Raw genomic sequence first — 14,986 nt, forward strand, 5'->3', positions numbered from 1 at the left:
AATATGTGAACAAAATTGCCACTAGCTGCTCAACACCAGAAATCGCTTTAAAAGAATTGAAGAACTATAGAGCACCCAGGCCTGCAAATTTCTAATCACTGCAGAAAAACAGGAAATTGGTTAATCAAATCATACCTGGAGAAACTGGTTGGTTTTTGCATGACCCACGTCTCCAGCCTCTATCTGTGCTCTCGACAGCTTCTCTTGAGTTTCAGTTAGCCAATGATTAAAGCTCTTCATGTCAAAATGAAAAAGCCTCCACTTTTCTAAAGATTTGTCAAACCGTCTGCAAGTATAAAAGGAGATTAAATAAGTATCTATTGATTATTTATTGACTACAAAAAAGAAAAAGAATAATGGATGTCTCAATTAAATATGATATAATATTGATGGCATTATCTATTAGCATTTCTAACAGTTAAATGGAAACATGGTAATACTTTTGAACAGGGAAATTATCATAAAGCATATCTGTCACAAAACAGTGTCTTACCAATGTTTTAATCCTTTTTAATGTCTCAAATGAATTCCATGATTAAAACATGTTTTCAGTTTACAGCTTTATCAACCTACAGTAGTTCCCACGACAGGTATAATATCCACAGGTGCCAGTGTAACAGGGTATACCTGTCAATGTACTTAGATTTCAGCATGAAGAAAACATCAGTGCTGATAAAAGGCTCCTAAGAAACCTTAATAATGTGCTGTATTTACGAACACTGCAAACACTGCTGGCTAAGACACTGTGACTATACAGTAATTTAAAAATCTCTTTTCCAAGGGAAAATAGCTTGAAGATCTGTGATGCATCTGACCTAATATAAGATAAAGGATGAAAAATCAGTACACAGATTCTTAAGTCCTTACTTACCAGCTTTAGTCCCACGATCTTATTTTGAGTAAAGGTTTTATTTCTTTTTTGGTAGAAATATGAATTAAAATATTATATTTAATACAAGTGAAAAAGAATGTTTTTTAAATGGTAATGGCTTTGCTTAGAGACTACCCCAAAGGATTCAGGTATGTGCCATAATTCTGCTCCAGTTTTACTTAAAGAAACTACTTTTGTCTGCCTCTGCAATGGATATAAATATTTATTTACTATTATTGAAAAGAAAACTCATCTCTCTTCAAAGACATTTCTACTGTTACTGTGTATTGGGACTCTTTATTAAATTCTTTTTTCTCTATTTGTTAGAATTTGAGTATCTGCTAAAGACAGTTACGCAAAAAAAAAAAATCCTGAAATACTGAATGAAACAAAGATGACTAAAACAAAATAAAAACATTAAAAAGTAGGGTTTTGTAAAATAAGGAAGGATGAAAAATATTACTATCATATCTCCAAGTGCACAGTTCATTACGTAAAAAACCATGTAAGTACTTCTGGTACTTTGGGAAGATCTAATCTGATTTTGTCCAGAGTGACTGATTGATCTGCTTCATCAGCTGTTAGCCCTAGCCACTGCCAAGTACTAAAGAGATGAAATGAAGAGACAATTTATTTTATCTTTAATTTTTTTTGGTGGGGTTTTTTTTGTGGTTTTTTTTGGTTGCAGGTTTTTTTTTCAGATGTCCTATATCTTAAGGAATTCAGTCATCCAATGTTTTGGATTGGTGTCGAAACATGGTTAGAGATTAGCTATGATGTTTTGTTAGCAGATCATCATTAAACATGTTACTGTTGTTTAGTTTAATAATCCTCCTTTACCGGAGGTTTTAGGTTGTATTTAAAGGATAAAAACAAAGACGTTCAATTATTTTTCTAGGAATTAATCTGGTTCTGTACGAACAAAAGAGATGATTGTTAAATAGTTTAATTCACCAAATAAAATCACATTATCAGGAAACACAAAACATTTCTTATATTGTACTAACAATTTTCCATTTTTACAAGACAGTACAAGTTTTTCTTCTCTTTCTTAGTTATATATTCCAACTTTGGTTTTCACCTTTTAAAATCTTTTATAACTATACAGTATAAATAGCACTATATCTATTCATAATGGTCTACAGAAAGATACATACTTTTCCCTAGGTCTCCTTTTCTGGTAGACAAAGATTTATTTTGCTTCACACAACCATACAAACATGCACTTTTCTTATCTCTAACATAATGCATATGATGATCCATTTTGATTAATAAAAATAGTTGGACCACAAGCAGTGAAACAAAGATTTTGTACTTATTCTGTTAAAGTAGCTGTAAGTAAAATATAAGGCACAGAAAAACCCCACAACTAGCAATCTAAGAGAGTTATTTAAAGAAAAAAAGCATTTGATCACAGAAAGTAGATGAGATAAAAATATCCCTTGTACTGTTTCTATTCATTTAGTTATAAGATACTGAAGGAGAAATAATAATTATTTAATTCAAATGTTTAAAAATACATTTTAAAAAAACAGAGAAGACTTCAGAGTCTAAATTCTGCCTAAAAGAGCAATCTTCTAACTGTCTGTGAATCAACTTCTTTTGTTCCTCAAGTAGAATTTGATTCATGAGCCCTGAGGTTAATAGCTGCTAGACACCAGAACCTTTATTTGATTTAAAAGAGAACAGTTACTTTTTACTCCTATGCAATCCAAACATGCATTCCAAACCACTCTAACAAATGACAACATGTTCAGTGAATTTCACTGTAAATGGATGCAGACAAACTATTGGGATAGATCAGGTAATCTTTATTGATTTTAACATGGCTGCATGTCTGATAAAGCCACAGCAAAGGTCTCAGAGCTCAGCACTGATTGACCAAATGATCAGTCATGCCATTAATCGTGATGACAGAGAAAGACAAAGAAAGATGCATCCTAGGAGAAAATAAAACATCATAACATTCAGAATACAGCATCTTACTAGTTAAAACTAAAAAACATTTGGAAAAAAAAAAAACCAAAAAAACCTTAAAGACCAAAAAGTAGTTTATGGAAGGACTAGTCTAAGCCTTTGTGGGCTGACAGCTTCCCACAGAAGCTGATATGTCTCTCTGTTCTCTCTAAATACAAACTGTAGTAAGTTTTTAGTGCACCATGAAACTGTTATTTAAATAGCATTCCCACAGATTTAATTTTGAAACTCAGTATCAATCACCTAAGAAATTGCTAGAAAAGACCAAATACAAAATAATCAGTGCACAAAACCTGTGTCTAATTAAGAATGAAAAATAGATATGAAGATCTCTAGTAATTCCTACACAGTAGCAGTTGGCGGAATATTGCTGCTGAGGTTGAGGCATAAAAATGACTACTACAAAATGTCTTTCAAAAACAAGCACAGCTCATTCACTCAAAATGTTTTTGTTGAATACATTAGAGAAAAATATCATTTGAAAACACATTTTACAAAGAAAGCTTTATGGTAATCAAACATCTCTTACATTGCTATAACATCCTATGCTACTGTAACTTTGGCCTATTTACTCTTCCCTTTGTAGAGTATAACCCTCTTGAGATGGATAGATATTTGGTTCCACCTTTTTCCCTATTAATTGTGTTCTTTGCATTTTTCTCTATCAGAAATAATGTCAACTGTAGACATCACAACTTTAAAATCACTGGCTTGAATGTGGTCTACTTTTCATTGCTGTTATGAAACCTGACCACAATCACAGTAAAAAACTTCTGTTATGCTTAAAATATGTTCAAAGAAATACCTTTAGATTCTAGTTAGTTTATGACTGCTCTGCCTAGCTACAGATGAACACAGGTGTTGTTCAAGATCTGTCACGTGTGTTGTATTTCCTAGCAAGATTGTGAAAAGACTATTGAAGCAGCTAAAAACTGTAGCTACCTGACTTATTTACTGAAGTGATTGTGATCATATATCACACTTATCATACTTTATTTTTCAAATTGAGTCAAACCATAACTGAAAGGTACATTATATTTTTTTTATTGCCTTACTCTGAATTAAAAGGAAAACTTTTATTTTACATTTTAAAAAGTCACCTAGAAAAGAAAGTTAAAACCCATTTATTTTGGTCCAGTATGGTTTCTCATTTTAGAGACAAAACTGTTTTCCTCCTGTTCCTCAAAAAAAAAAGAAATTACTCTTCTCAGCATGAGGACGTTTATCACCAGCTTAAATGCAAAAATTCAGTAGGGGTTGATATTAGTATCACTGAATTTGCATTCCAGCACCTGCAATTGAACCTCTCATCCCTATCTGTTCTTTCTTACTTTGCTTTGGCTAATAAAAGTTACAAGGAGAAGAAAAGAGAATAGTTGCAGTGGGGAGATATGTATATTTAAAACTTACAAGTTTAATACTAGTGCTCATTGCCCATGTCTTAAAAAACACCTGTAACAGTGTTATTAGCTTAAACCAATACTAAGCATCAGTAAAAAAACAGAGGAAATTTATGGACAGCCAAACCCGCTAAAATTCAAAGCTTTTTCAGTGATTAACTCTACTTAAATACTGCTACTATGATAAGAGAAAATGTAGTTGTTTTTGCAGTGTCAGGTGCAGTTTTATTCAAAATAGAGGGTGAAAGGGGCCATCACCGTGCAGTTTCACAGACTCACAGAATCACAGAATGGTAGGAGTTGGAAGGGACCTCTAAAGATCATCTAGTCCAACTCCCCCACTAAAACAGGTACACCTAGATCAGGTCACACAGGAACACGTCCAGGAGGGTTTTGAAAATCTCCTGAGAAGGAGACTCCACATTCTCACTGGGCAGCCTCTTCCAGGACTCCATCAACCCTTACAGCATGCTCACATTGTGTGTTATGAGACACTCCTCCTAGGTATACCTAAAGTGAGAGATTCCCCTGCTAAATCTGTGTATTACATCCTTTTGCACATAGTACTACTTCAAATAGCTTTTGAAAAGTTAAAAAAAAGTTTGTTTTACCATTTGAAACAATGCTACCAAGTGGCAAGTTCAAAACTGAGAACGAGAAGGCTAATTAACTACAAATGTTGAACTGATAAGTTGCTGAAGTCTTGGCACAGCAGAATGCTGATGGTAAAAATTCACAAGTGAATTCAAAAAAGAGCAATACTCTGAGGACTTTGAAAAATCAAAAATATTATGGCTGCCTCAAGAATTCCAAAGCACAAAACCTGGAAATTACCAAAGCCTTGGGATTCATATACTCTTAACTAAGGTCCACTTGTTTTGCGGTCAGAAACATGTCGTTGAGCTAAAAAAGCTCAGTATATCCATTCACCTATATCTTCACCTACTTAATCCCTTTCCTTTTGACAGCCATAAATGAAAACTGTGGGGATGGTAGGTGATTGTCTATTTGGGCTGTATTTCCTCTTTGGTGTGTCCTCTTTCCATATGTTCAAGAAAAAGATGTAAGTAGGCACCCTGAAGCCAAGTGTTACATTCCATGCAGACTCCAGACTGGAATGTTTGTGTCATGGTTTTAGGTGGAGCAGCTTTTGCTTGGTAACAGGGAGGTGGCTGCAGTGCAGGCCTGGTAAAGAGTTCTTGGACTCTTCCCTGGCTCTTGGGTTCAGACCCACCTCTGGCTGGCTGGGCCAATCTGGCACCTCTGCAATCACTATTTAAGGGTGTGAATTTGAAGTGTTTGAGAAGAGGTGGAAGGGCAAGATGGAGGTGACCACATGGACCTCACAGTCAGGAAAAGACAGAAGGAGCGATGTTGGACCAGAGACATCCTTGCAGCCCACGATGAGAAGCAGAGACCCTGTGCCAGAGGGGATGAGAGTTGGAGACTCTGGGTTAGAGGGAGCAAGCAGTTTAGACCCCAACCCAAAGAAGATGAACTGAGGTTGGTTGCAGCGGCCTGTCGGAGCTGCCCATGCAGGGCTACTCAGTGTGTGGGAGATCCTGAGCTGAAGCAAGGGAGGGCAGGCAAGGACCATTTCTCCTCAGGAGTGCCATAAGAGGCAAGAGACACCAGGAAAGGACTGACTGCTCCCCGACTCCCTGCCCCCGGCACTGCTTATGGAGGGAGGAGATAATGACGCTGAGCTCAGGACTCTGAGCCCGGGAAGAGAGAAGGGGTGGAGGAAAGGTGATCTTAAGCACCTGGTTGCACTTCCACCATTCTCCCTACTCTGTATTATTTTACTGTTGGATGTTTCTGTTTGTTATGTTTAAATTAAGTTTTGGGTTTTTTCCCCAAACTGAGTAGCCTTGTCTGCTTTGTCTGGGACCAGAAATGATAATTAAACCCTCCCTGTCCTTCTGGAGTGACAGTGGTATTTAAGTCTAATCATGGTCTTTCATCCCTGGATGGGCCTAAACCACTACAGTCTGACTTGTATACATTGCAAAGGGTGTAAGCATTGTATGTGAGCTCTGACAGTAAGGTAGTCTTATTCTTCTACCTTTAGTACGTTAGAGTTGATAAGTGAAAAACAACTGGCATATCAGCTTAATTTTTTTATATGTGCACTGACACTGAATCAGGCAACATGTTATGCAATGGCTAAAGGGAGTGATTTCCTTTTTTCTCATTAGCACATAATGGATTTATTTTGCCTCTGGAGAGTAAAAATGCAAATAAGCAACCAAAGACAACTGCTGAGGTAATATGCAATATAATTTACATTGAGCCATAAAAGCATTGGTGCTTCAGAGATTATCATTCTACTCAATCTTTGGACTTGGTTTGCTATAGCAAAATTTCATATTCCTTGGTAGTATTTTACATGATATTGTACAGACCTTTACAGATGCCAATTTTCCACTGTACTATCAGTGGAACTCTATAGATTGAACTTGATGTTCCACATCCCAAGGCTGTCATTTTTAAGAAAACCATGAAAAGGTGGAAGGAAAGGCTTTTGAACACAGCAAAGTCATAAACACAATATAGGATGTAAAAAGTTATTGATTTGATGGATCCTAATTTTGCATCTGTGTTTCAATTATTTCCTTGGTACATTCCCTGATAAACTATGAAATTTACTTTTATGATACATTTCATAGTCCAATGGCCCACGTGAAAAAGAACACTGTTAGTTATAAACTTTCCTAAAAGTCACGATTTATGTCATGGAAATTGTTATTGTTAGAGACATACACTCTTATTCATCATATTGGAAAAGCATTCAGTAGAATTTATTTCTATACTGTTGCTGAACAATATACTGTAGGATGATGCAAATAATAACCTACAAATTATGCAATTTTGTCAGTTTGATTCAGCATAATTAGCACCTTGTAAAAATACACAAAACATCAAAGTAGTATAAATAATTATGTATTAGTATGTGAGAGCATTAACTTTAATACTTAAGGCCATTCTTGCAGATAACAAAACAAGAAAACTTGGTTTTGTCATGCAATTTCTACAACTAAATTGCTTAAAGAAATAGCTAACCCATTTTTAGAGGTTTTGATGTTTTCTTTTCATTTCACAGAATTCATGCTTTTTGAGTCCTTAATTTATATTTAATTTACACATTGTCTCTGCATGTGGACTAAAAGTGATGATCTCCTTTTAGATACTGCTACATCTACATCTTTCTTCCAGGTTCTGCTGTAGTTCCATTCTGGGACAAGACTCAGATTCTGTTCACACCCTTGCACCCAGTCTTTCACCCACAAAAGATCAAATGATCAGAAATAAATAATAAACTGCAACCAAAATAAATGTAACAATGCCATCTATCATTACAAAATGTAATTTCTCTCCTCTTCCCAGAAAGCAGATTCTGCAGCATTAAATATAAATTAAAACATTATAAATCACAATTACATTAGAAACACATTTGTATCTTGAATTGTAGTTATTGTATAATTGTTTTTGCCTCAGTACTCTACAAATCAATTTCCCATCATCTAGTTATTGATATCATAACATTCAGTGTCAGTTACTGTACCAAAGACAATGACAAATTGGCTATGGAAAGCATTATGATGTCAGTCATTATTGGTTTTTAGGCAAACAAATGCTTCTTTATGAAGCATGAGAGACCAATAAACTTAATAACTATTTACAGTTAATATTTACACAAAAACCCCATTCGGTGCTAATGGATACTATGTGTCAATAGTGCAAAAAGAAATACTCCAGATAATTTATACAACATACATTTTTCTTCCACATTCACTAAGGTTATTTACTATTCATATGGTTTTTTTATTGCCAATGACATTAATATTTTATTTTTCAGAAGGGAGTCGCAATATGCTCCTCTCACACCTAGGTCAAAATTTATCAAATACTTCTTTATTTTTTCTAGGGAAAAGCTGTCAGCTGCTTTTAATTCAGGTGTCTAGGCAAAGTTATCTAAATAGATCAATTAATGTTGTTTTGCCCACTTGGAAAAAGGAAACAAACTTCCATGACTGATGAAATGATCTATTTTAGAGAAATTTGGTGGTTCAATTTTACAGAACACATGTAAACACATTTATTTCATCCTCACATACACTGTATATCTAGACAAGATGCTACAGTGTATTATTATTATCTAACCTACAGCAGTATCTGTCTGATAAAATGAAATACAGATGAAAAAAAACTCATTAACTTCCGACTGTCAAGGCACTGTGGACTCCCCTCCAGACTCCAGGCTCCTTCTCCCATGGGGTCTGGCCTGCTTAAGACCAGCTCTAACATGGTACAACAGCATGACCTGTTATCAGGCTTGGTGAGATCAGCAACATGGTAAGAAACAACTGTGAAAAACCTCACCTGGGGTTTCTGCCCAGGGTTTCAGAGCTATCTTTAAGTTCAGGCTCTGATAGAGACTTCTGCAGGTATGCTCACGGCACACCCTGTGCACTGCATCCATCTTAGCTCTGCTCCCCACCTCCAGGCATGATGGGAGAGGTCCCTCCCTGCAGGCTCCTACACCAGCCTCACTGCATCCTAGCACTCTCAAATATCCCCTAAGTATGGCTTCAGCATCCTCTTCTACCACCCGAGCCTGAAGCCTCCACTGCTGTTTAAACAACATGCTGAGCAAATATTTGGACTAGCCTTAAAAATCTCTGTACCTGTGACTACAGAATGGCAGTTGGAAGGTGAGCAGCCAGTACAGAATTATAGAGAAGTGATAAGTTATATCCAGTTTGGGGAAACCAACTCTTAACAAATTCCTCAAATTACTATAATAATTCAGAAAATAAAAAAAACCACTTCACTGAATTTGTGGTTCACAGTATGTGTAATGCAATATTAGAGGTATATCTTACAGGATGTCCTCTCCATATTGCCCTGTATTCAAAATGAAGTGCTTAAATACTATGATTTCCAGTGACAGAATTCTTAACCTGCAATAAGACATATTTTATCCTCCAAAATTGTCCTGTTCAATTCTCTATTTTCACTGTTTGTCTCAAAATCCTTCTACAATGGTGGCTTTAGAGAAGGAGGAATAACAAAACTGATGATACCAGTTAATGCTAGCTGTTGACTTCCTAAGCCTGAAAGATGTTCTTTATCCTGCTTCAGGTGTGTCAGAGGTGTACAGAAATGTATATACTCACATAAGAAAATTAGACTTCTCCATTTCACTGAAAGTCGTAACAAAAACAGCATAGCATTATCTTGTTAAAATATCCATGCCTATATTTGTGGTAGATATGCTTTTCCTTTTAGAAGCTAAAATCTTTTTTAACAAGTGATCGTTTTTGTGGTGTTTTTTTTTTTTAATTTTAACAATAAAAATTTATTTAAAATAACTTTCCCCTTTCATTTGGAAAATAAATTTTGAGACAAGAAAATTAGATCCAAGTAAAAGTTACTAGGTAAGAGTAGCATATAATAAATAGCTCTGTTTTTCTGAAACTAAAATGATGAATCTTACAGAAATTGTGGGAATTGGAAAAGTAGAGAAAATTATATTTATAGAGGAGAGCATGTATCATACTGCTAACAGAATAAAACACTCTGAGTCATAAAAAGTCAGTTTGAGTAAAATATTTTACGGGATCTTTTCCATGTTTAGCAAAAATATCTTAAGTAACTCTGGTATCAGTTAGTACAACAGAAAAACAAACAAAACCCTCCACTATACAGTGTATTTTTCAGTACTGTTAGATCATAATAAGTATTTTTAGAGTGCTGGCATTTGAAAACTTGCTTTTTTACCTTTGTAAAAAATGTAGTTAAAATATAAATAACTAAAATTAATGATAAAAAGCAAAAATACTATTTATTTTGTGTGTCGAGTAGCTGAATGGTTAAAAATTACAACAGCGGCAACTCCTACCATCTAAAAGCTAAAAAAAAAATCAATGAAGTGGTTTTAAGGGATTTAATATACATGTATGTATACAAATATATATTATCTATAAATATATATATTCCAATTAAGTGTATTAATTTGAAGTGTATTAAAGGTTTGTGGTATTTATAATCAGAAAAGAGTACTTAAAAAAGAGGCACAAAATGCCATCTTAGATGTTGAACAATCCATAAATAGGACTTATGTTACACAGCATTACATATATATACAGTTTTTTCTTATTTAAATATGTATATATATGTTTATGCACATTATCATAATCATATACAAATATATATGAATACATATACACACATATATATCATACTATATTTACTCTATTTCAACATGAATACATACATACACATGTAAACACTGTACTATATACACTGTATTTCTAGTATCCATCCACTAGAAGAAAGGATAGGTGACAAATAACTTTGATGAGGAAAAAAATAAGTTGCTGAGACTTTTTATGATCACAAAGTTGCAGAAACTGTTAATTAGTAAACTGCACAAAAAGATTATCTCTGCAGCAACTGGGATTGAGATCCACCTGATCAAATAAACCTCAATGTACCTCAGAAAGTCATCTCATAATTTTAACCTTCCTTTATAGTCAATGTAGAGAACAGATAATTATCTAAATTCAGATATAGAGAATATAGATACAGTGTGCTATGTACAGTTATACAGACACTGCAGGGCCATGTGTATTCACTGATTCCCTTGACACTGAAAACACTTTCTATCTTAGCAATATTCAAAGCAAATATTCACATTTCTTCCTGTTCTCTGAATGCAGTACAGAAAGGACAAAGTGAATCCAACTGTTCAGAATGTTTTGACTGAAAGAAGTCGAAAGCAGGAAGTCATGAACTTTAACATGTTCAGCAGATGCAACAGGAATGTGAGAAATATTGACAAATAACTTGTTTCTCCTTGTCCGTGTGTGTACAGTCACATTGTGTATGACTTACAACCCAACAACTTTAGACTGCTTTGAGCATACAGTTTTCAACTTCCCATTTATGACACCATTCAGATCTTCTGATATCTTAAACATTGTTGCTTAATATACTCTTTAAGAAGTGACTTTGACACTGGATGTACTTATTATAGAAATCAATTGTCTTTCAGTGCAGATGAAGGGACTCCAGTCACCATATTTGCATCTACAGAAGAATTTAGGAGTACTGATAACATGTTGTCTTTGGAAGTTAAAGAGGAATGCACGATATGACCTTAAAATCCAATATGCTGATGTAAAACTGGGAGATCAAAGTTGATTTGCCCACAGGCTAGCTAAGCACATTTCCAGGCAAGGATGGATATATCTGGATCTGGTTGGTTGCTGAAGACAAACGGGTAGCCAGAAGACTAAATTTGTGACCATTTGCTGGAAGTAATGATGGACAGTGAATTGGTTTTTATACACTGAGACCATGCTTGGGTTATCTAAAGTCATGCCAGTTTGCAGGTAAGCACAGACTCAGCAATGTAAGTATATGCTGTCACTTGATCCAACTCAGTTAGGAAAGTTTATAATGACTGGATGGAATAGCTTCCAAAATACCACCAAAATACCAGTTTGAGTCTGAAGGTAGCTCTCAGAAGCATAAACTGTGGCTGTTCAGTAGAGGGCTAGTAAAAAGCAGCATTCATATCATCCTTCCATCTGTTCATCATTGACCTCAAGGAATAAAATAGGTGTGAAGCTAGCTCAAATTATGCAAATTATTAATTACAAAAAAACATGTTGCTGACATGATGCTAGAGGCCAGCTCTGTACAATGTAAGATGGTCAGCTACTGCTGCAAAGGCCTTCATTAATCCTTCTGGGCAGTGGAGCGTTCACATTGCACATCTTGTTCTTTAATCACCGGGGGATAAAAAGCAGGATATCATTGAAACAGACTCTAAGGTTATGCAGATTGAGACTGTAACAGGTAAGTTTAATGTAGTCCTCAGTTATTTCCTATCTAAAATCACATTTTTCCTTGTTATTTTTTTCTTAGAGCATAGAAGCTAAATGGAATTCTAGTCCTTTGGGAACATATCAGTACAACAAGAATCAGTAGAAGTTGAACAGACATAATCCACTTATCAGAGAAAAGAAGCTCACATATGAGGCTCTGATCTTTCATATACTCCATATGCCAGTCCCACTGCACACAGAGAATCAGTCAAAAAAGATCTGAAATGGAACTTAAAAATAAGCCTAATTTAAAACTCACTGGTTCAGTTTAACAATATTTATTCACTCACAGTAAAGAGAGTAATTAGCAGAATATATGTGTATTTAGATTAATGGTATTTAAACTAGAAATAACAATATTATAGGTTTGTTTACTGGTTTATTTACAGTATGCATTGAGATATTAGAGCTCTATTTAATAATATAATGAACATATTCTATTTCCCTCTGATTTGAATGTAATAATATTTATGTTTTTGTACAATGATACACAATTACGATACTAAAGAATCACAGGAAAGTTCCAGGCACAAGAAATTATGAAGAAGAAAAAATGGGATTTCCAAGCAGTTACAATTTATTTCTAGTTATTAAATGTCCCAGTTGGAGATATTTTTAGTTAATCCTTGTTAATTGAACTGTCAAGTATATTAAAGTAGACTTGGTAAAAACATCCATGTTTTGCCACTGCTACTGAGGCCTAAATACTTAATAAAACTTATTTTACCTCTTTGTAGATAGTCTAACCAAAGAAACGTGGTGCATGAAACTGTATAGAATAGTTGTAATGCATATTTCTCTAAATGACGTTTTCATAACTCATATTTTGATGTTTTAGAGAGATCCACTTTGGTATGAAAATTTACAACTACAAATCTTTTCAGCATCATATCACTGAGGAAAGCTTCAGGTATTTTATCAGCATAAAGACTTGGGGAGCATTGTCATGCTGCCCAACATTTAAACATGAAAACATGGGCATGTTTATTGGCACATACTGAGTCTGGAGGTGTGTCTAAAGCAATAATAGTATTAGGTTCTTTACTGCCTCTCTGTGGCACTCAAAACCATTAATCAGACAGTGTGAGAGATTAAGCCCAAGAACATTTTTGGAATGATGTACATTTGGTCTACTTCTTTCTCCACCTGTAGTCCCTGGGGGCTATAGCAATTCTTTTTTTTTTTTTTTTTTTTTTAGCATAAAAATTTCCCAAGAACTCTTTCTAGGAAAATGTTCCAGGATACCCAGTAAGAATTTTGATGTTATAGAATGCTAAAGAACACGGGTTTATGTTGAATTTAATGTAGATTTTCTAATTTGTCCTTAAAACTAAAGAGTTTGGAATTTGGAAAGAAATTTTCCAAGAGAGTTTGCACTTTTCCTTCAAAATACAGTAATTAGATAGCTTGGGTTGCTGCAACATTTACTATTTCATTAAATTTACAGAAAAGGAAATCTAAGCAGGAAAGAATACCGAGGAAGGCTGTGAGAAACACATAGGGGAAGAAGTGGTAATGTTTCTGTTGAAATAATACAAATCTCTTATTTCAATATTGATCCTGTGTTAGAAGGAAGTATGTCTTCTACGATTATTAATATGTAGCACAATGAACAATTCTGCTTTCACAGGAGAAAAAAAGTGATACTCTGAAAACCAAAAGGTACAACTGAAAAGTATAGATTTACAACATGGACTAAAGAGGCTTTAATTCCCCTGCCCTTATTAATCATATTTCCCACCCTGCCTTGCACCTAGTATCTCAGCAATTTTCAGCCTAGCAACACAATTTTTCTCAGCTCTTTAGATCTGTTTGCCAGATACATGAGTTAGAAAGAAACGGCAGCCTAGGAAGCAGCTAGAAAGAAATCAAATGAAAGACAACATAACATTCCGATCCCATTCACAGCACATGACCTACCAGCGGCTGTGAGTGAATTGCTACTCCTTCTAAGACTGCTTGGACAAATAACCAATAGTTTCAAAATATGATCACATTTTACTTAGAGTTCGCAGAACTGCAGTCTTATGGTACAAACACACTTATCAGTAGAAAACAGTACTGAAATAGATTTTCACAAAAAGATCTTGAGATCTGGCTTGTCTGTAACACTAAAGAAAGTCTTGAAAATCCCTTCTTGCTTGCCAGAGTAACCAGCAAACTTCAGTGGGAGCTCCTGCAATTGGCTCTCCACAGTTACTTTATTTCCTTCCCTTCTGTAACTAGGAAACACAAACCTATAGTCCCATGAGGATAAAGTAGTGACAGTAAAATAGTTCTTTAAGCTACAACTTCTCCTTTTGGGGAGAGAAGAGAGTTGAAAATTTCCATTTATAAAATGAAAGTGGTCTTGATTTTTGCAAAAAGAAAACTCTTAAAGTAGTTTAACAAAGGCTCCCAATCTCCTGCCAGTTCCTGGGGATCAATACAGTATTCTCCCATTCAACTCATCTCACCCAAATCTAGATAGGAAAAAAAATCCCTAAGTTGCTCAACTACAGAAGAACAGTTCTTTTTGATCAAGCTTTGTGTGGTAAGCTATATTTTTAGTTCTCTGGGCTCAGATTATTTCTGGTTGAGTCTAAGGTAAAACTAGAGATTGTCATAGGCACATTCCAGCATCAGCTAAGAACTATACTGAACTTAATAGGACAGTAAAGCACCTGTACAGAATGGACTGAAATTACCATGAAAGTAATGCGTAACTGCAGAAGAAATAGCTGACTCTGCACATCATGGTATGTAAACACAGACAAAAATACTGCAGTCACCCCAAGTTTGCGTTATATTTCTTAGACAAATCTTAATTTCCTTGTTCCTTTAAAAACAGAATGCTAAAT

The 14,986-nt window shown here is 34.9% G+C and overlaps 1 protein-coding gene across 9 annotated transcripts in view; it reads right to left on the reverse strand.

The window, feature by feature from the left end:
- Positions 1-14,986, reverse strand: part of DMD (dystrophin) — a 1,219,670-nt gene that overhangs the window by 564,823 nt on the left and 639,861 nt on the right. For all 9 annotated transcript variants that reach the window (XM_061999893.1, XM_061999885.1, XM_061999868.1 and 6 more), the window contains one exon: positions 136-286. In XM_061999893.1, coding sequence (XP_061855877.1) covers positions 136-286 — 151 coding nt within the window. The remainder of the gene's footprint in view (positions 1-135; positions 287-14,986) is intronic.

This window comes from Colius striatus, chromosome 1 (genome assembly GCF_028858725.1).
Source record: "Colius striatus isolate bColStr4 chromosome 1, bColStr4.1.hap1, whole genome shotgun sequence".
Classification (NCBI taxonomy): Eukaryota; Metazoa; Chordata; class Aves; order Coliiformes; family Coliidae; genus Colius; species Colius striatus.